This window comes from Capsella rubella, unplaced genomic scaffold (assembly GCF_000375325.1).
Source record: "Capsella rubella cultivar Monte Gargano unplaced genomic scaffold, Caprub1_0 scaffold_3, whole genome shotgun sequence".
Classification (NCBI taxonomy): domain Eukaryota; kingdom Viridiplantae; phylum Streptophyta; class Magnoliopsida; order Brassicales; family Brassicaceae; genus Capsella; species Capsella rubella.
Genome location: NW_006238921.1, coordinates 2983756 through 3003832, shown reverse-complemented (window position 1 = coordinate 3003832; position 20077 = coordinate 2983756). Strand labels below are relative to the sequence as shown.

Below are 20077 nucleotides of genomic sequence, written 5' to 3'. Positions count from 1 at the left end.
ATTCTCCATATCGAAAGAAATCTAAAGCCCCCTAAAGCAGTTAGAAGGTTTTCGACTTGTATATACGACGCAACGCAACGGACCTATCTGGCCAAAAGGCCAAAGCAAAACAGGAAAAACCCAAAACCCTAATCCTCAACTCGATCGAAAAAATCGAACATTGATCAGTTATCCTATCTATCTCTATCAGCAGCTCGTGTGTTACTTTTCAGTGCCCTTTCTTGCTCAAATCCTCTACAACAATGGTAAGTTTTCGTTCATCTCGTCTCGTTTCGTGTTTGTCTACGATCTCCACTCTTTATTGTTTTTGCTGATTGATTTTTTTGGAAATTTCATTTGATGATATTGAAAGCATCCCTTTGAATCGACTAGGGTTTCTAAAAGAATCCTCCTTTTATAGAGCTTATTCTTCCATTTTTGCTCTGTTGTATCAGTATCAAAATGTTTTTTTTTTCTTTAAAGGGTTTTGCCTGAATCCCTCTGGTTCATCTTCTCTTTAATTCGTGGTTTGTTGACTAAGATTGCTCTCTTCTCATCCATTCTCCAGGTTGCAGCGATAATTGCAGGCGCTGCTGTTGCTGCTGCTGCTTATGCTGGTAAATATGGAATTCAGGCATGGCAGGCGTTCAAGCTGAGACCAGTAAGGCCTAGAATGCGGAATTTCTATGAAGGTGGTTTTCAATCTGCTATGACACGGAGAGAAGCTGCCCTAATTCTTGGTGTTAGGTACCTTTCTTGTGTCTTTGTTCCCACTATCAAACCACTTCTATTTGAGAGTCAGAAGACTCATGATACTAGTCGACCTTGGCACTTTTGTTTCTTAAAAAGGTTTCACTTCTGCTAGTTTTATAAAGACCCGTACTGCTCCTTTTGTTTTTGGTTGAATTCAAAGGAACTATTAGACTTCTTTCTGACTCCTTCATTTTTGGTAGAGTTTAACCTTTGAAGTAACCATCAACGGTTTTTCTAAACGTCCCTGATGGGTAAATGATCATCTATAGCCAGTAAATATGCCACACTAGTTCTTAAAAGGTTTGCAATAGGGGTCAAGTTTTTTTATTTGTTTATGCCTAGCTATGTTCTTATAAAGGGTTAGATGGTATGTTTGCCTATAATTTAGTGGGGATTTAACACGTTTGCCACGTATGGTGTTTGAACAGGGAGAGTGTAGCGGTAGAGAAGGTGAAAGAAGCTCACCGAAGAGTGATGGTGGCTAATCATCCCGACGCAGGTGGAAGCCATTACCTTGCGTCTAAGATCAATGAAGCTAAAGACATGATGCTTGGCAAAACCAAGAGCTCTGGTTCTGCGTTTTGAAACCCTTTTATGAGATTGATTGATCCCATCAACAAATTCATGTGATTCCCCAGTAATTAGCCTTAGATCATTCTCTTTATGCTGTTAGATTAGTTCTGATCAAGATAGCCATGTGGTTTTGAGTTATTGGTCTAGATCATTTTTCCGATCAAGCTTGGGTGAAAATTCTTCAAATTGTTTTAACTTTCAGCTTGAGAAATATAGAAGAAACCAAATTGAAAGAGAATCTAGTTCGACTTCTTTGTTGGTCTTGGATTCCTGTTTTCTTTGAAAAAATGTATTGTACCACTTGATTATACACGTCACGTCTAAACAAGTAAACATGATAACAAATTTTATTTCCAAACTAATAGAAAGCAAAGCAGCTTCAAAAGAATATTCTTTCAATTGCACTCTTTGTTGTGCTATATGTTATCTCAAAATGAACTTTGCTTTGTTATGGGCCTATAAAATTTGAAATATTCAACCAAAGCAAAGAACGAAGCATCTTCTTGGTGTTATTTACACATTTCTCCATGATGGAACGAAGACCAAGAACAACGTGTTTCTATAGTTCTTTTATAACCTGTTTACTTACTCTTTGGTAGTGCTCGTGTCGGATAAACCTGTCTTAGGTCGATCCGGTTTATGGGTTTCTGTTTCTTGTTCCGGTATCTCTACTGGGCCCTTTGGTTCTCCAAATATGGTCGAGAAGATTTGCTTGTGGCACTCATCACAGAAATAGAAGTAAGAGAAGTGGCCTTCGTTTGGGAGTCTATGTACCGTTGCTTCTGGTATGACCCGGCTAATGTAATCAGTTACTGAAGGTGGAGTGACTCGGTCATCCATACCCTATGTGACCACAAGCAAAATGAGTATCTCAAAACTCGAGAAAGTGATTATAAAGAAGAAGATTTAAGTGTGATTTCAACAAACCTGCCATATGTGCATGGGTTTCCGAAACCCAATAAGTTCACAATCGGATTCGCTGTACATTGACATTAGCCAAGAGAGGACGCCGTTGGTTCTACACTTCTTCTGCACATGGAACTCAGGAAGACTGAAGCCCCAATTTGATACCTGTAACGCGGCTTCTTCGACAAATGGTTTTGCAGTTCCTTGGCGTACAGACTCCTCCACATTCCTTTGGTAAAAATCTTCAAAAACTGGATCTGTGATCACAAGTTTGTCCTGAAGTAGAAAGTGGCAGGTTTAGCTTGTGAGCGTAACTCAAAAAACCATCCAAGGAAGCTACTCTATTTGGTAAAACTAGAAGACCCAAAACCTTGGGAAGAGACACTTGATGAATACAGACTTACCTTTTCTCCTAATAACAAGGACATCCACTGATCCAGCGGCTCGAGATTACCAGAGAGAAAGGACCTATGGTAGGAGAAAGGAAGAAGACTTGGCCACCGACGTGCTAAAAAGTACATTAATTTTCTCTTTCGTAGCCACTGGTCCCACGTTTTTGTCATCTCCTCCTTTGTCATGCTTGGCTCATATGGATTGATCATAGGAGCTACCATGGCAACTCCTGTAGATTGATAAAAACGCAATCTTGCCATTTTATTTTGTGTGATGTATTGAAACTATCACAATGTGAAAAAACATGCTCACTGTGTTCAAATGAATAGATAATGATATGCATTCAAACTTTATCCAAAAAATGGAAGGTACCAGCTATTCGGTCAGGAAAGTATCTCATTGCAGCCCAGGCATGCACACTACCACTGGAATAGCCGAGTAACCAGAATTTCTCAACAATCCCGATAGCAGCAGCTAGGTCAATCATATCCGAGGCAGATGAGCTAAGGTTCCTAGCACGATGAGGATCACTCTCTCCAAACCCTGGAAGATCATATGACACTAGACGGACACCATAGTCTGTGAGCAATGATTCGTTCACTCCAGGTATACCTTGATGAAATAATGTTGTCACATTATTAGGTCAATCGGATGTAATCGCATTATCACATTTAGCTGAAACTGAAAAAAGGAACTAATTTAATCATACCTGCAAGCCGAGAGGAAAGAAAAGAATGAGGCACAATTAGAGAGTGTCTAGCTCTGTCAGCTGAAACACCAAGCTCTTGGTAAGCTATATATCTACCATCTGGAAGCTGCACACGGCTTGCACTGGTAGGATGCAGACGGATTTTCTTCAACACAGGAACAGATCTATCGTGGTCTGAACTAAAACTCAATGCTGCACTTAAAAGATGGATATGTTAGAGAAAGGATATAAGCCTCTCTTGAACCCAATAGAATTCAGTCAGTACTGCCACTTAAACCCAACATATAAGCAGAAACAAGTACTCTACATACACCAACCTTAGAAGTTTCCAAAAGATGTATCGCAATACACAGTAGCAGCCATATATGAATGAATAAATGTTCATAATATGACTGTGGCATTGGAGATACATCAAAACCAAGAAAATCTAGGTTAGAAATTGAGCTGATGAATTCAGAATTCTACTGTGAATGAGACCAACACAAACAGTGATCCAAAATCACATTAAAGAAAAAAAAACACTGTTTTATCAAAATACCTGTGAGAGCTAGGAGGAAGACGAAGAAAATCACAGGCCAAGCATGAACCGGATCACGGTCCTCAGGCAAGTACTCGTTAAGAAAGCTCAGCTTCTTAGAAACCTTAGCAGCTGGTTTCCGGAGCTTACGCACGACGAAAGAGTCCTCAGTCACAACCATCTGGTGCACAACGTCTTTACATCCTATTGCGAGATCCAGAAGCATTTCTCCCCAAGACTTCATAAACCCCATCACTTGATCCTTCAAACTCTCCACTGATTCGGATCCAGAACCCGACCCGAAACCCAAACTCTTTGACCTTAATTCAGTATCCGCCGTCAAATCAATCGGAGATCCGTCGTACTGTAAACCTCCGTCCATGAGACTCGCTAACTCGTCTTGCCATGTAGGCACTCCTCTACCCATCTCCTCCATTATCAAAAAAAACGAAATCCCTAAACCCGGATCCGAATCCGAAGTCCGAACCTAGTCTTCAGAGCAATGAGAAGAAGAAGAGCTGCAAATACATTTAAGTGGGTTTTTTATGAGCTATAGAGAAAGAAACACAAAGAGCGCGAGAGAGTAGAACATGGCGAGAATGAGCTGCAAACTGACACCTTTACAAGCGTGAACTTCAAGCTCACTTTTTTATATAATAAAATCACTTCTCTCTAATTTAATATCTCAAAGAGAATAAATTTCAATAACGAATCAAAATCTTTCCTTTATTTTTTTCATTAGAGAAATCGAAAGAGACAAAAAAATTCTCTTACCTTATGACGCAGAACCAGCTTAGACGATGTTGATCATGGATGATTCACCAATTAATTCATTCTTCTTCTGACATTGAATTAAACCTTTTCAATCTAGTTTTTTGACTGGTTATTGAAAATGAAAATGACTCCAGTCCGCCATTGACGATGATGCTTTCACTTTTTCTATTAGTTTTGTATTTTAGCCGGTTAAATAAACAAATAAGGACCGTCAGATCAGGGATCGCTCTTTTAAGAAAATGGACGGTTCGTGCATGTCGTTTATCGACGGGGAGTGTGTATGAGGACCGGCTGAACCGGTGCGTGTCGTGCGCTTCCTTACGCTTTGCTTCGTGCGCCTATTACCTGCTACAGCCGGTTTTTATTTAAGAGTAAAGGTTTTGCTTACGTGGTGGATAGTGTGGGGGTCGTGGGGTAGTAGGTGCACCGTGCACGTGACTGTTTATCGTATGGACTACAAATTTGGGCTTAACTTAACATGTGATGGGCCTTAGGCCACTCAATTATGGTAGCTAAGTCGGCTAAACCACTCATGAGTCTTGACCCAACCCTATATAATATTTTCTTAAAATTAGGGTTTCTCTCTCTCGAACTTAAACAAGGTCGCGCCTTCTGCAGTTTCAGCTCATCTCTCTTACCTGTATCTCTCGCCGTCGTCAACATGGGGTACGGTATCCTCCTCTTTGATTCTTCATGCTCAATCTCATCTCTCCGTTTAATTAATTACTATATTTATGTTTTTTTTTTTTGGTTTCTGTGAAACGCAATTAGTAGTACATTTCGTCATACATTTTGCTGCAGTGCTTTCATATTCACCTCTTAAGTTATCTGGGAGTTATGGAACTGCTGATTTTGCTTACTTGTGTCTGTGTGTATTGTTAATTACTCTGTTGAAGCTACGAGGTTGCAATAATTCAGTTTTGTTAATGTTAATTGTCTGAAATGTGGGAATTAAGATTGTGATTTTTTGATGCATCCTTAATTGCCTTCTCTCCTCTTGGGCTGCCAAAGCTCTCTGAGTATGTCTGATTTAGATTCTTTAGTCTATTTCATTGTCAGCGCTGTATATGTTTTGTATGACATGTATTTGATTTTCTGGGCATCTCAGTGACCGGGTTTCTTAATTTCTTATGTCTTTGTCTTTGAATCTCTATAGTAAGACACGTGGTATGGGAGCTGGGCGCAAGCTTAAGAGGCTTCGGATTAACCAGAGGTGGGCAGACAAGAGTTACAAGAAGTCTCACCAAGGTAACGAGTGGAAGAAGCCTTTTGCTGGATCATCTCACGCTAAAGGAATCGTCCTTGAGAAGATGTAAGTTTGTAAATACATAAATATTTACCTTTTTATTGATATTTTGATTATGGATGTTGACTTTGAAGAGACTCTTGTGTTTGATTGTGTAGTGGTATTGAGGCTAAGCAGCCTAACTCTGCCATCCGTAAGTGTGCTAGAGTTCAGTTGATCAAGAACGGCAAAAAGATTGCTGCTTTTGTCCCCAATGATGGTTGTTTGAACTACATTGAAGAAAATGTAAGTTAGATGAGAACTGCTTTGAGTAATCAACGATATTCTAGTAATGTTTGTAACTTCTTGACTCTTTAATGTCTTGTGCAGGACGAGGTGTTGATTGCTGGATTTGGGCGTAAAGGTCATGCTGTTGGAGATATTCCCGGAGTTAGGTTTAAGGTGGTGAAGGTTTCTGGTGTCTCACTTTTGGCGCTTTTCAAGGAAAAGAAGGAGAAGCCTAGGTCTTAAGCTCTACTACTTTTGATGCTTTCTTGTTGATGGATTTTTTAAATATTTAAAGACATGCCCATGTTCTACTTAAAGATTCAGAGGAGTTGAGTTTATCTTGTTTTTGTTTTAATTTCCTGGATTCAATTTACCCAAGTATACTTATCCCAACATGAGGTTTTTCCCAACGCAACCCTTGTTAAAAGCTTATATACAACTGAAATCTTAAATTGAATTCTATTATCAGAAAGTTTCAAGCCAGGAAGCATAAACAACTTTGTATTAAACTTGCTCTACTCACTCGAAATTGTTTGTTTTACTTTGATAAAAATCATACAATCCTAAACTTTGAAAGAGATGGGAAGCTGACATGTCTGAAAGGTATTTTCCAATCTTGCTTAGTAGTAACAAAGCCGGACTAGAAAAATCAGCAGTATTAGTGGGTTAGACGCTGATGTGAGCATGCTTACTCTGCAGAAACATCTTCGTTGCAACTATCAGATCCATCAGAGCAGCTCTTGTTACTAGGCTGTTCTTTCAAGTCCGAACCACTGTTATTCTCCCCCGTTAGATTGCTGTCCTCTATAGTAATTTCATCTGCAATATCTGCAGCTTCTTTCCTATCCTTATTTACCATCTGCTCTTTAGAAGAGTCTTTCGCGTCCCTAGACTCCAACTCTGGGTCCTTCACAAGGTTAGTACTAGGTGCTTCTTTTATGACCTGTTCAAGTTCTTCGGATAGTTGGTGGTCTATGCAGATGGAATTGGATTTGCCACTTGAGGCTTTGGTAACAGAAGCAGCATCAGGGTTTGAAAGCTTTTCATTGGTTAAAGGAGAATTAACTCTTTCAGATAATGCTTTGGCTTTCGGCTTTTCCTGGAGACTTTTTCCACTTCCATTGGTTTTGGCTGCCTTTTTGGAGGTCGAATCACTGCAAGGTAAGAGTCTGGTAGGTGTTGAACAATGCATCTGGTTTGCTACTTTCAATATGCTCGCCCCAATCCCAAAACTTTTTCTAGCTTTCTCTGGTATTATCTTATCACTAGCAGACAAACTATTTTTTCGATCACTTTCGGGAGAAATGGGAGATCCTGTATCCTCTGTTTCCTGGTTCGCCTTGATCTTTTTTGTGGACTTGGGAAGTTTTGAATTCACAACCTTGCGTTTCTTTTCGCAATGCGGAATTTTCTCAGAATTTTTATTTGATATGTTCCCTTTACATCTGCTTAAGCGTTTCTCAGCAATGAACTCTGCCAAAGTTTTCTCCTTTTTCTTTGGAACGGTAGTATCCTCATATTCAAACACTCCGTCCTGTTTTCCATCATCTTGGTCTTCTGTCTTTCTCCTTTTAGTATAAACTTGTTTACTCTTCTTCAATTCAGAATCAGGAACTTTCACTAAGCTACTATTCCCTTCTGCAGCAGAATTCTTGGGTGCAGACTCCACTGACCCCTGAAGTGTCTCAAACTGGGGGAGGTCTGTATAACCTTTCCAGCGATTAAAAGCTAATAATTGTGCTCTCTGACTTACAAACTTCAGCGCGTCAGTAGCATCATAGCTAGGAGAGCATGCTAAACGCTTCACATATTCCACAAGGTTTGCAGGTTCAAAGAAGATTGCACTTGAGACCTTGTCTGCACCATGTATTAAGCTTGAATCATCACGGATTCCAGGATTGATTATGTTCTGCGTCTTAATCTTCTGATAGACTTCCTCTGAGATACAAGAACAAGCTAAACCAAACTCTATCCTTCTTGATACCTCTTCTAAAGCAAAATCAATAGCATCAATAAAATCAGGTAGACTACTCTGCTTTGCCATTTGGGAGAAATACTGTCGAAAAGGCTTTACCCGTGATGCATCGTTCCAAGCAAAGGTGCAATCTCCAAAATATGTAACTAAGAAACTTCCTTTCTTGAAGTGCTTCTGTGCTTTGTCTGTTGCAGCCGAAGCATCAAACACCTGTCCAGGCCACCATGGATGGCTCCTTACTTTAGCCCAAACCAAATCAGAGTCAGAGATCTTCACCTTCGCAGTTACAGGTGCCTTATCATCAACCTTGCTCTCATGAGGTTCTAAACCCATAAAACATACAACATCCAAGTCATCAACTTTTGTTCCTTGCTTTTCTGAGCCATCAGGTTTACTATCCTCAACAAGGTCTTCTCTATCCAATCTGACATCAGTAACCTTCTCATCACTCAGACCAGCGCCATGAGAACAGACCAGGTCAGGTTTCACTTCCTTCTCGACCTGAAGTACCGTTTTGATTCCATCAGAATCTTTGTCACCCTCTACCATCAATACCTCTTCACTATCTACTAGAACCTTCTTCCCACTTTCGTTACTTTCTCCACCTACATTTTCGGTTCCAATGCCTAGATCTAATCCTCCATTTACAGATTTCGTTTGCTTCTCCAGATCAGTAACTCCATTTATTTTCTCCATCCCATCACCACCAGCTGAGGCTACGCTACCGTTTCCTTCTTGCTCATCTCCATCAGGCTTTACTATCAGCTCCTGAGCTTGAACAGTCAAGGGGTCAGCTAGGGTTTCAGACATTTGAGCATTTCTGACCTCATTCCTCGACGCATTAGAGCCATCAGAAAAGTCTGAGACCGAATCAATACGTTCTGATTCCGTCGACATAGGCTAGACCACAACAAAAACCCTAAAAGAACGGAGACAAGTCAATCATCAGAAATGACTTCATTCATTTCCCAAGAAAACAAGTAACAGTAGCTAAAGAAGAAGAGATAAAGAGAGAGAGGGGGAAGATGCCCATAACAAACCTCCGGTGACGGTCGTGATGAACAGATAATTTCCCGGCGGCGGGAGCTCGTTTCTTGAATGAAGTAAACGAAGACGTCAAATCTAACCAGAAAATTGTTTTCTCGTTTTGGGTCTCTATTTTTTTTTTGTGACTTTCCTTTTTTTTTTCTTACATTGTGCGGCACAGTCCACGTGGCGGACAACAAAAGCTTTAAAAAAAATATATATATATCCTATTTATTTATTATCTCTGGGTTTTAAGGGTTCAATCATTCGGCCCACTTCCCCAAAAAACCCATATCAAAAAGCCTTATTACTTTTCCCGCCAAAAACCATTGGCCGAAGCGAGATTTTCCTCTGTGACTGACGAAATAGTTACGGTGATTTAAGCGGTGATGGGATTTTACGGAGGCGGCAGTGACGGTGAAAGCATGACATCGAGTCGCCGTGGATCAATCGGAATCGATTCCATCGACATAGGGAAATTATTAGCTGTATATATTAGGGACAACGAGAACTTGGCCATCGACGAGGCGAAGTTGCAGCTCACGGCGGAGCTCATCCGCATATTCTCCGTCCCCCCTGGTGGAGACCTAGTTTCTCAGGTATCTCCTCTCCTGGACACCATCAGATTAGTGCTTTATAACCTCAATTGACGAAACGTTTTGCATCCAATTTCGGGTAAATTTCATGAATCGAATTTGAATGTAGCTTAGTATAGCAATTTCCCTGTGTAAACTGTAGTTTAATTAGCTCGATTTTGTGAAGAATCAGGCTAGATTGAGAAAGTAGATTCTCTTACCTCAATTAGTTATTTTTAGATGAGAAACAAGTTCATAAGTTTCCTTCATGCCATGAGACAATTGACACAAATTGGGAGAGAAACAGGTAAATGAAGAAGGTGGTGGTTCCTTCTCTTTGTCGCTTGATCTCCAACAATTCAAGAAAATATCTGATATCGATAACTTTTTCTTAAATCTGGAGGATAATCCTAAAGGAGTTATCCCCTGTATGAATGCTGCAGTTCACAAGGTAGGGTATTAAATTTCACTGGGTTTTGTTTTCTTCTTTGGCATGAGATAAAGACTTATTCATCTTTCACAGGTTCTCTTGGGTCAATGGGAGAGTAAAAAATTTGACAATGTCATGAAGATCAATGTTCGTCTCCATAATTATCCTGAATCTTCGATCTCCCTGAAAAACCTGAGAGCAGCATATATAGGTAGAATGCTCGTTTCGCGATATAAATAATAATATGATAAACCTTAAGTGAGATGAAGCATGAGTGTGTGCTTTGAAATTGCAGGAAAGCTTGTGACAGTTCATGGGACTGTTGTTAAAGTTAGTACTGTAAAGCCCCTTGTTACACAGATGGCTTTTGACTGTGCAAAGTGCAAAACTAGCATAACCCGGGAATTTACTGATGGAAAATTTTCACCTCCACTAAAATGTGACTCTCATGGATGCAAGTCCAAAACGTTTACCCCAATCCGTTCCTCCGCTCAGACAATCGACTTTCAGAAGATTAGGTGTTCTCCTATTTGCACCTCATCATTTTGTGTGCTTCATTTTTTGCTAGTTATGTATCTTGCCGTTGTTAATCAGCTGTCCAAATGTATTTTAGGGTGCAGGAATTGCAAAAGCCTGAAGACCATGAAGATGGACGGGTACCCCGAACTGTAGAATGTGAACTGACAGAAGACCTTGTGGACACATGTATCCCTGGTGATGTGGTGACAGTTACAGGGATTATAGGGGTGATTAATAATTACATGGATATTGGGGGAGGTATTGGTTTACAACTTTTATGGCACTCTCTCCATCCTTGTTGTGTCCAGTAATTTCCAAACATTACCATGCCCAAATGACTGCTATCCTTAACCGTAGAATAGCTAGAAATTTGTCTCTTACAGTTTTATTCCATGGGCTTCTCATTGCAGGAAAGTATAGAGCACAGATCAGTTGTTTGTTTTACCCATTATGACAGTTTACCAAAGAAAAAGGAACTAAAATCCTCAATACTGGTGTTAAATACCATTTCACTATACTCTCAGAGAGATTGCTTCAGTGTCCTAAGCCCTACTTAAACTTATAAACGTTTAAAATGCTACTGTTTCAGGGAAATCGAAGTCGAAGAATCAAGGATTTTACTATTTGTTTATAGAGGCAGTTTCAGTGAAAAATTCCAAGCGGCAGTCTGCATTTGACAAGTCAGAAGACTCTAGTAGCAGTACCCAGTCTGCAGATGTTGGTGACTTGTATTCATTCTCACAGAGAGACTTGGAATTTATTGTGAAGTTCAAAGAAGAATATGGTTCTGATACATTCCGTCGCATACTTCATTCAGTATGCCCGTCTATTTATGGCCATGAAATTGTCAAAGGTTATAATTCTCTCCATAACAAGTTTCCTTGGGATATCATTCGTGAAGACTTGATAGTTACAACTAGAAGACTTGCATACCGTAATACTTCTGTTGTTTGTTTATTTTCTTATCATTTCAACAGCTGGGATAACACTATCTCTTTTTGGAGGTGTAAGGAAGCACTCGATGGATCGGAACAAAGTTCCAGTCAGAGGAGACATTCATCTCATAATTGTTGGTAAGCTTTCAAATCAATCTGTTAATTCAATGGCATAAACCTAGGCTATAGCCTATAAGTACATGAACTAAGCGAAGATTATTCCTAACTAGTTTGGAGCACGAAAATCTGATTGACGATTTTCGATGCACTACTAGGTGACCCTGGATTGGGCAAAAGTCAGCTTTTGCAAGCAGCAGCTGCCATTTCCCCTCGTGGCATTTATGTATGTGGTAATGCGACAACTAAAGCAGGGCTCACTGTTGCTGTGGTGAAAGATTCCATGACGAATGACTATGCGTTTGAGGCTGGTAGCTCCTTCCCTCTTCTTTTGCTATATTTAGCCAGTACAAACTTCAGTACATAGCATATGGGTTTGAGTCATGCTGTTAATGGATAGTTTTACTAAATACTTAGTGGCAGTCTAATTGAATCAGAGGTGCTAAAATAATTTGCTTGGTTTCTATGCATCAGGGTGTGGCATACCTTATCGTTTTCTAGTGATGTTATTTTATGTGAATGTTATACTTCTGTCTTATAGTTTGCTAGAATGAGGGCACAGTTAGCAGCAGTCTTAAATCCTTCTACAAGATAATAGATAGTTCATTCAAGGATTTGCATCTTCAACAGTGTTTGATCAGTGTTAGGATAGAGTTTTATTGAAGAACTTCACACTAATGAAAAGTTTTACATGCTTAAATTAGGAACACTTACTTAAAAATATCTTCAACTAATTTGTGTGTAGGACGAGAAACCTTCGTCTTTATTAACCTACTGCTACCTGTGAGCAGGAGCCATGGTACTCGCAGATGGCGGGTTGTGCTGTATTGATGAGTTTGATAAGATGACCACCGAGCATCAGGTATTTTCTTCTCAGAATATCTTTACTTCTGATGTATTTTTTCTCCTTACTGACATTACTTTGCCACAGGCGCTGCTAGAAGCAATGGAACAACAGTGTGTCTCTGTTGCGAAGGCTGGGCTTGTAGCTAGTCTATCAGCTCGAACTTCTGTTATAGCAGCAGCAAATCCTGTTGGTGGCCACTACAAGTAATTTTCTAACTTTACTATCTCATCATTGTGAGAATGTTTGAGTCATAGTTACGCACTTTACAGGGCAGAATAACCCTGCGTCATTCAAGGTTTGAGACAGTGAGAAAAGAAAACCAAAATAGAAGATGTTGTCAATATTTACTGTTGTCTTTATGATCTCATTTCAGCCGTGCAAAAACTGTAAACGAGAACTTAAAAATGAGTGCTGCCCTTCTCTCACGGTTTGATTTAGTTTTCATATTACTTGACAAACCTGATGAGCTACTCGACAAGCAAGTCTCAGAACATATTATGTCGGTGAGTCTCTGCATCTCAAATTTTTTTTGTGGAGCATGCCTCACTTATATACTAGCAGAAATTCATCTCTCACAGATGGAAAAAAATCCGTGACAGCTATAGTGCATATGACATATCTGAAAAGACTATATTGACTCTACTCATTGGTTCATTCAGCGCCATTAATAAAAAATTGTACCTTTGATTCTTTCTCGCAGCTTCATTCTGCAAGTGGAGAAACATCACCAGCGTTGAAGAAGTTTAAGCCAGGTCCACTTTTTTTTGGTTGTTAGGTATACAGCTAGTATAAACATCACCTTAAGAAAGATAAATTCTTGACTTCTTGTTTGATATTAAATGCAGCATCACAGAATGCTGGATATGCAAATATACATGCCAAAGGAAATTCTCTACTTTCAAGACTGCGGTTAGACACTAAGAAAGATGACGACTTTTCTCCCGTTCCTGGCCAGTTGCTTAGAAAATATGTTGCTTATGCACGGACCTTTGTCAACCCTAAGTAATTTGATCTGTTTCCCAGCTGCAACTACAAAATCCCCGCGAGCTAATTTAGGCCTTATGGATAACATCTCTTTATCTATTCAGGATGTCAAAGGAAGCCGGAGAGATCATAAAGAAGTTTTACTTGAAGCTGAGAGACCATAACACTTCTGCTGATAGCACACCAATAACAGCAAGACAACTTGAAAGTTTGGTTAGGCTTGCGCAAGCTAGAGCTCGGGTCGACTTGAGAGAAGAAATAACAGTCCAAGACGCAATGGTAAGCCAGAACTTGAAATCTCTTGTACCCTATCTATGTGCTTACATGCATATGTTTGACCATACACTCGACTTAGCATCCATGCCATACATGTATAAAAGTATTATGTTATCTGTTCTTTATTGTTGGATAAGGTAATCATCTAGCTTGAAATTTTCGATTTCAATCTGCATTGCTATGATGTTGGCTTGGACAGACTGTCTTAACTTCTGTTCTTGGATTTGCTTTAACAGGATGTGGTTGAAATAATGAAAGAATCGTTGTATGATAAGCTTATAGATGAACATGGGGTTGTGGATTTTGGTAGGAGTGGAGGGATGAGTCAACAAAAGGAGGCCAAACGTTTCTTAAGTGCTCTTGATAAGCAATCAGAGCTGCAGCAGAAAGATTGTTTCTCTGTTTCTGTATGGACAACTTCTCTGCTCGACATTTTGCTAGCGGCTAGTCTGACGTTTTGTTATGACCAAAATCTTACTCAAAAATATGTTACTGTAGGAGATGTATAGCTTAGCTGATAGGATCGGCCTACGAGTTCCAGACATCGATACTTTCCTAGAGAACCTGAATATTGCGGGATATTTGCTCAAGAAGGGACCAAAGACTTACCAGGTAAATCCTTTCACCCATCTCAGAAAAAAGAATGGTAAATAAACAGCCAAGAGATTGGATAATGGATCCGATTTAATTACTATTCTGCCCTAATTTCATATACAGGTCCTCTCCTCATCTTATTCCCGGAGCCAGTCATCCAGGTCAAGATGATTAGCATTTCGAGTAAAAACCTTCCTTAGAACAGAAACTTTTAAAAGTAAATTTAGCATGTGCATTGCCATTGTACTGTTCAAATCTAATTATGAACCTGATTATCAAAACAGTCAATTGTATATTACACAATGCAAGAAACTCCTTAGTATTATCACATGGACTTGGGTTTAGTGTTTATGTTGTTCTTCACTCACCTACTGGACTTATATCTACGGTAGAACCTAGTATACATTGTTGTATAAGAGAGCAGCCTGATCAATATAATGATCTAGTCTTCTCTTGGACCTAACTTCCATTCACTTCCATAATAAGAATTAGGTAAACCGAGCCAAAACTTGAAAGCTTCAGCCGCTCTCTTTCGTTCTACCCGCCTATCTATTCTGGCTTGTGAAGCATGTTTGCTAGTGAACATCCTCGAGTGCATCTCCACATAAATCTTCTTGTACTTAGTCTTATTCGGAGGTATCCCATTCTCCTCCATACATGCGATTATCTCCAATGCCTTCTTGAAAAATGCAGCCCTGACACATATATCTGCTAGCGTATCTAACAACCCTTCATCCGGTTTCAGCATCGGAGGAGAAGAATTTGAAGAAGAATCTGATAAGGCTTCATTCTTTTTGACCTCACACCTTTCCTTTATCTCCTTCCAAAGCAAGAGTGCCTCACCAGGTTTCCTCGCCAGAGAAACACCATTGGCTAGGCTCCCATAGGTAGACACATTTGGGTAAAACCCGTTTTCTTTCATTCTTGAAACTACTCTCTGAGCATCTTCGATCAAACCTAGCCTGCAATACCCTTCAACCAACATGTTCCATGCGATAAGATCAACTTTGACCCTTGGATCATTCATCATCTCATCAAACACCCTATTTGCCAACTTTGGTTGCCCTGACATTGCAAAAGCCTTCATCAAAGTTGTGTAGCTAATCTTAGTTGGTGCAATCCCTCTCGTTCTCATTTCATTGAAAAATGCAAGAGCTCCTGCGCTATCATCTATAAGAATGCATCCATCTATTATGATGTTATAGGAAACCACGTCCGGCTCGACTCCTGCATCTTCAGCCATCTCTCTTAGTAAATCCTCTGCCCTGTCTATCTGCAACTGCTTACAATATCCTTTGAGCAGAACATTATAAGTAATCCTATTTGCAGGAACTCCCATCCGAGCCATCTCGGCTAAAACCTGTCGTGCTCTGTCCATCAACCCAGCTTTTACAAAAGCTGACACAACCGTGGTGTATGTAACTTCATCTGGGTGGCTATTTCTATCATCTTGACGCCTCATTGCCTCGAGCATTCTAGCTGTGTCTGCCACACGCCCACTCTTCATATAACCTTTCATCAACGTCGTGTAAATCCTAGAGTCTGGTACAAAGACTTTAGGCAACAATGGCGGGTCACTGCTCGGATCAACTGAGTTAGGTAGCAATTTCTTGAACACATCCTCAAACCCCTCTTCACTACTTACCCCATCCCCAGCCGAAAAACCTGAATCTTCATCATCCTCAAACGCATCTTCATCATCTTCAGCTTCTTCCTCTTCTTTCTCCTTCAAATCCTCTGCATTGCACTCTCGTAGAACCTTACAGAGATCTCTCCTTTTCTCCCTCATCGCTTGAACAATTCTCTCAGCAGTCCTCAAATCACCAAACCCAACATAAGCAGCAACAAGGGAATGCATTGTAGTCATACAAACCTTAATCCCCTTGTCAATAATCCTTTCCAAAACAAAAACAATGAGTTCCTTCCTATCGACCCTGGCACACAACTTGATCATAACATTGTACGTCAAGACATCAGGCTCACAATCCCACTCAGCCATTTCGTAGAACAGCTTCCAGTACTTCTCAGTGTCACCAAGATTAGCACAAGCGTTAAGCACTGCGTTAAACGCCGCCGTGTCAGGCCTAGATTGAGCAACCAAAGATTGGTCACCAAAACGTTTGACTCGTCGCGTAATAGCGGTGAATAACTTGATAGATTCTTCCGGTCCGTCATCTCCGGCAGCAGAGAGACTAGCTACTGCAGCTGTCCACGCTTTAACGTGAGGTAAGTAACCAGAGCGGAGCATTGACTTGATGACGGAGACGGCGTAAAGGGTTTGACCAGACTTGGCTGCAGCCATGGCGAGGAGGCCGAGGGAATTGGCGTCAAGGCGATGAAGCTGGCGTTCATTGCGGAGGCGCGTGAGGATAGACTGTGCGCGCGTGAGGCTCTCGGGTTTGGATTGATAAGATAATTGAGAAACTAAACGGCTAAGACAAGTTGGTCCAGGGAGATGAGTGGATTGAACATACTTAGCCCAAGCTTCATCGGTTCTTCTATTGCGGAGGAGAAACAAGAGCTCTTGGTCGTTGTGTGTTGAATACGCCTCTGAGGGAGACCCCAAGAACGACGAGAGGTCTCCAGCGGAGCTACTAGCAGTGTCGGAGGCGGACCGTTGGAAAATCTGGCGGCGCGTGGATCGACCAGCGGCGTTGAATAGGGGATTGGTCGAGCAGAGGTTTATGGAGTTGTGGGTGAGAGTAAAAACCACTGGAGGGGTTAACGAAACGGAGTTTGGGTAAGGTGGAAACGACGATGATGACGTCGGAGGTCGGAGAATGTTCATCTTAGGTCCATTGGAGAGAGAGAGTGTGTCCTGTAATGAAAAGCCTCCAAATGGATTATTTGGGTGGAAACGAGTTGTGCTACGTCGCCGTATCGAGTTCAAGCATCGGTTCATATTAGTATCTCCATAATTTGATTCAAGATTATTTTATTATCTCAACTACATTAACAAAACTTTCGATATAGTTTTAAATTACGAGATTACTACTTACTAGTATCCAAACATAAAAGAAGATAAACTGTTGTGTTGTGTAAGAGAAACTTGTTGTTTTCATCAACTGAGTTGTCTTATTTCATTAGTTACAAACAACCCCCGAGGCACACGTACAATACAAAGAGCTTTTCATTCGATTTTACTTTTTTTTTTTTTTATATGATTACAATGATAATGTGAGGGAACACTAATCAAAGGATATATATAGGACATGACGCCAGATTCCAGATTACTCCTTGTCAGCAAACCTGCGAAGCACATAAACAAAGACACTATGATCGGTGTTCAGACAAAATCGGGTGTTTGTAAGTGTGATAACTTCCTCTGCGTTGCGTTTCAGAGGTATAATCAATGTTTGCAACTTTACAATATGATAAAGATAAAGAAATATAGAGACAAAGTGAAAGAGATTGTTCTGTGTGTTATTTACCCAAGTTCTGACAACTTCAGATGAGCTTCCGCGTAGTCTTCGAAGAAGGCATCCTCATCCTGAAAGTAACATTTGAATCAGTGGTAAATCCGTTTGACTATATATATATATATATATATATATATGATCATAAGAATGATGAAATGATAAATGATGAAATGATGAGTTGTGTCATTTCACTTACTGCAGCATATCTCTCAACAAATGGACGAAAATGAGGATCCTCGAGAAGAGCCTTGTCTGTTGGTAGTTGAAGAAGTCCTTCTTTCTCTCCGCTTAGTATCTCTCTGTTTAATAACCATCAAGATTAAAGAGCTTTCTGATTCAGTTCCGGTCCAATTCAAGCATTAGGAAAACAGAAGCAGAGAGAATCTGATCTTACTTGAAATAGGAGTTGTCAAAAATGAGAGGGTTTTGTGTCCATGCTCCTTCAAATCCTGAGCGCTCCTTGTGGCACCGACCCTGAAAGTAAAAGTTGGTATGAGCCAAAACTGAGAAGAGAGTCTTTGTTTCTACATGCAGCATACATACCAAGGTGTGTCCACCGGACAATGCCACGATATCTTTGTCATTGAGTCCCATCCGACCGAAGACATTTCTTAGATGATCCACACCTGAATTTACATAAAAGCAGATATGGATATGTATCTATGATCTAATACCTGAATCACACTAAAGCATGTTCCTATATCTGCTTTACCTTCAGTGGCCTGAGGCAGACGACCCTCGGGAGGTGGCTCAACTTTGTCCTGGAAGATGAAATTACGTTCAGACTTAATCATATAAACAAAAGTACAAAACTTAGCGAAGAAAAATGTACAAACTTAGACTTAATGAAGCAAATAACTGGTAGCAGGGGAACTGAGAACTTAAAAATGACTCACCAGTCTACCAGGATGGAAAGGAATCTCGGGTCCTCCAGTGATCTCAACAGCAACAACTCCAGCTAGCTACAGTAACAAAGAAATACAGATGATTCAAGGCCTTAAAGCCATGGGAAATACAAGGAAAGCTTCTGAGATTTAAGTTTTAGTATAACATGTGTGAATCAAGGTTACAGCAACCAGAGGGCGAATAGTAGACAACTCAGGCTAAATAAGAACCCATTTAAAGTCATAACTTAGCGGTTTCAACCAATAAAATCACCTTTAAATGTTTCCCAATGTCCCACAATCATTGATGCATCAGGCATCCATAAACCCTTGATTATATGGTTTCACATCAAACTCCTAACTAATACAGTTGGTGCATCTCTTGCTTCACTATTACAGCGAAGAAAAACTCTGCATATAGTTGAAACGTACCTGGTAGAAATCAGCATATGACAGAATAGGGAACAAACCCTTGATAGGCTCAAGAAGCCTGACGGCAATATCAAGACCATTGTTAGCTTCATGGGCTAGCTCTTGAGGATGCCTAATCGTCCCGAATGGTCCTCCCGTCTTCGTCTTCACATCAAATGTCCCAGCCGAGTGCCATCTGCAGATTTTCCCAACAAAATTGCTCTCATAGGCAATCCATTGAACAACTCCCAAATGGAGCAACACTCGCAACCAAAATTTTTAAAAGAGAGTATACAGAAACAGAGCAGATTAGAAGCAGAGAGGATCTTACGCAAGACGAAGGACGATGGGAGCACAATGTTTCTCAGCGATAAGACCACGGAGCTTCCTCTTGCATCTCTCAACAGCTTTCTTGTACTCTTCTTTCACTTCCGGGTAACTCTTCTTCACCATTTTTTCAAACTCGCTTCTCTCTGCAAATCGTGAAAAAAAACAGAATTCAAAATTGGAGAACCTATCAATAAAAGAACATACTCAAACTACGAAAACACAAAGATTGATCAAAAGGAGAAACCTGAGTAAAGTGTTTGCAAGAAGTTGTCGTTTAATTTTAGTTAGCGAATCAATTTATAGAATTGGCTGATGAATCAAATGAAGCTTCTAGTTTCAGTCTTCGTTTACATGATTGGAGGTCATGGTTTTGATTATTAAAAAATAAAGGGACTCTTGCCGCGCCTTCCAGAAGAAACCAAACCAGAGTGAAGATGATAATACAAATTTACCCAACAGATACACACCACGTGGCTTTCTATTAATCCAAATTTGAACGAAGAGAATTATGATCTCAAAACTTTAGGTTTGATAATGTCTTAGAAAGTAGAATCAATGCACACATTTGGTTCAAATCAAATGATTTAAATTTTTTCAAAATTGGGTAAACAAATATGAAGATACATCAAGCCTCCAAC

At 40.2% G+C, this 20077-nt stretch overlaps 7 protein-coding genes and 1 long non-coding RNA gene across 9 annotated transcripts; 4 read left to right on the top strand and 4 right to left on the bottom strand.

Moving 5' to 3' along the window:
* Positions 1 to 88: 88 nt before the first annotated feature.
* Positions 89 to 1557, top strand: LOC17892675 (mitochondrial import inner membrane translocase subunit TIM14-2). Its single transcript, XM_006299473.2, has 3 exons — positions 89 to 245; positions 548 to 726; positions 1161 to 1557. Exons 1-3 carry the CDS (start codon positions 243 to 245, stop codon positions 1315 to 1317), a joined length of 339 nt encoding a protein of 112 aa, XP_006299535.1. The 5' UTR covers positions 89 to 242; the 3' UTR covers positions 1318 to 1557.
* Positions 1558 to 1634: 77 nt separating this feature from the next.
* On the bottom strand, positions 1635 to 4721 carry LOC17891839. Its single transcript, XM_006297362.2, has 7 exons — positions 4605 to 4721; positions 3852 to 4348; positions 3314 to 3505; positions 2977 to 3216; positions 2616 to 2833; positions 2233 to 2487; positions 1635 to 2148 (listed from the first exon to the last, which is right to left on the bottom strand). Exons 2-7 carry the CDS (start codon positions 4264 to 4266, stop codon positions 1891 to 1893), a joined length of 1578 nt encoding a protein of 525 aa, XP_006297424.1. The 5' UTR covers positions 4267 to 4348; positions 4605 to 4721; the 3' UTR covers positions 1635 to 1890.
* Positions 4722 to 5172: 451 nt separating this feature from the next.
* LOC17892513 (40S ribosomal protein S23-2) lies at positions 5173 to 6472 on the top strand. The gene is made up of 4 exons (XM_006299349.2): positions 5173 to 5270; positions 5761 to 5916; positions 6009 to 6135; positions 6220 to 6472. Exons 1-4 carry the CDS (start codon positions 5266 to 5268, stop codon positions 6358 to 6360), a joined length of 429 nt encoding a protein of 142 aa, XP_006299411.2. The 5' UTR covers positions 5173 to 5265; the 3' UTR covers positions 6361 to 6472.
* Positions 6473 to 6602: 130 nt separating this feature from the next.
* On the bottom strand, positions 6603 to 9263 carry LOC17892694. Its single transcript, XM_006298901.2, has 2 exons — positions 9133 to 9263; positions 6603 to 9011 (listed from the first exon to the last, which is right to left on the bottom strand). The coding sequence occupies exon 2, from the start codon at positions 8987 to 8989 to the stop codon at positions 6806 to 6808; it is 2184 nt and encodes a 727-aa protein (XP_006298963.1). The 5' UTR covers positions 8990 to 9011; positions 9133 to 9263; the 3' UTR covers positions 6603 to 6805.
* A 201-nt stretch (positions 9264 to 9464) lies between these two features.
* Positions 9465 to 14720, top strand: LOC17891367 (probable DNA helicase MCM8). 2 transcript variants are annotated; one of them, XM_023785388.1, is made up of 17 exons: positions 9465 to 9717; positions 10097 to 10144; positions 10217 to 10334; positions 10419 to 10641; positions 10737 to 10900; positions 11232 to 11495; positions 11620 to 11715; positions 11853 to 12005; positions 12486 to 12556; positions 12626 to 12744; positions 12915 to 13044; positions 13242 to 13293; positions 13387 to 13543; positions 13630 to 13804; positions 14038 to 14208; positions 14300 to 14413; positions 14519 to 14720. In XM_023785388.1, the coding sequence occupies exons 1-17, from the start codon at positions 9508 to 9510 to the stop codon at positions 14564 to 14566; spliced, it is 2313 nt and encodes a 770-aa protein (XP_023641156.1). In that variant the 5' UTR covers positions 9465 to 9507; the 3' UTR covers positions 14567 to 14720. The 2 variants fall into 2 exon arrangements, with proteins under 2 accessions (XP_023641156.1, XP_023641155.1); XM_023785387.1 differs by having other exon boundaries at positions 10001 to 10144.
* LOC17893006 (pentatricopeptide repeat-containing protein At3g09650, chloroplastic) lies at positions 14637 to 17258 on the bottom strand. The gene has a single exon (XM_006296696.2). It carries the CDS (start codon positions 17181 to 17183, stop codon positions 14838 to 14840), a length of 2346 nt encoding a protein of 781 aa, XP_006296758.1. The 5' UTR covers positions 17184 to 17258; the 3' UTR covers positions 14637 to 14837.
* Positions 17259 to 17296: 38 nt separating this feature from the next.
* Positions 17297 to 19794, bottom strand: LOC17893747 (L-ascorbate peroxidase 2, cytosolic). Its single transcript, XM_006298333.2, has 10 exons — positions 19684 to 19794; positions 19441 to 19582; positions 19131 to 19305; positions 18711 to 18776; positions 18527 to 18575; positions 18358 to 18440; positions 18209 to 18288; positions 18011 to 18113; positions 17827 to 17885; positions 17297 to 17644 (listed from the first exon to the last, which is right to left on the bottom strand). The coding sequence occupies exons 2-10, from the start codon at positions 19560 to 19562 to the stop codon at positions 17626 to 17628; spliced, it is 756 nt and encodes a 251-aa protein (XP_006298395.1). The 5' UTR covers positions 19563 to 19582; positions 19684 to 19794; the 3' UTR covers positions 17297 to 17625.
* Positions 17656 to 18062, top strand: LOC111831386. The gene is made up of 3 exons (XR_002834579.1): positions 17656 to 17738; positions 17847 to 17909; positions 18016 to 18062. It is a non-coding gene; the product is annotated as an uncharacterized LOC111831386 (long non-coding RNA).
* Positions 19795 to 20077: the final 283 nt, after the last annotated feature.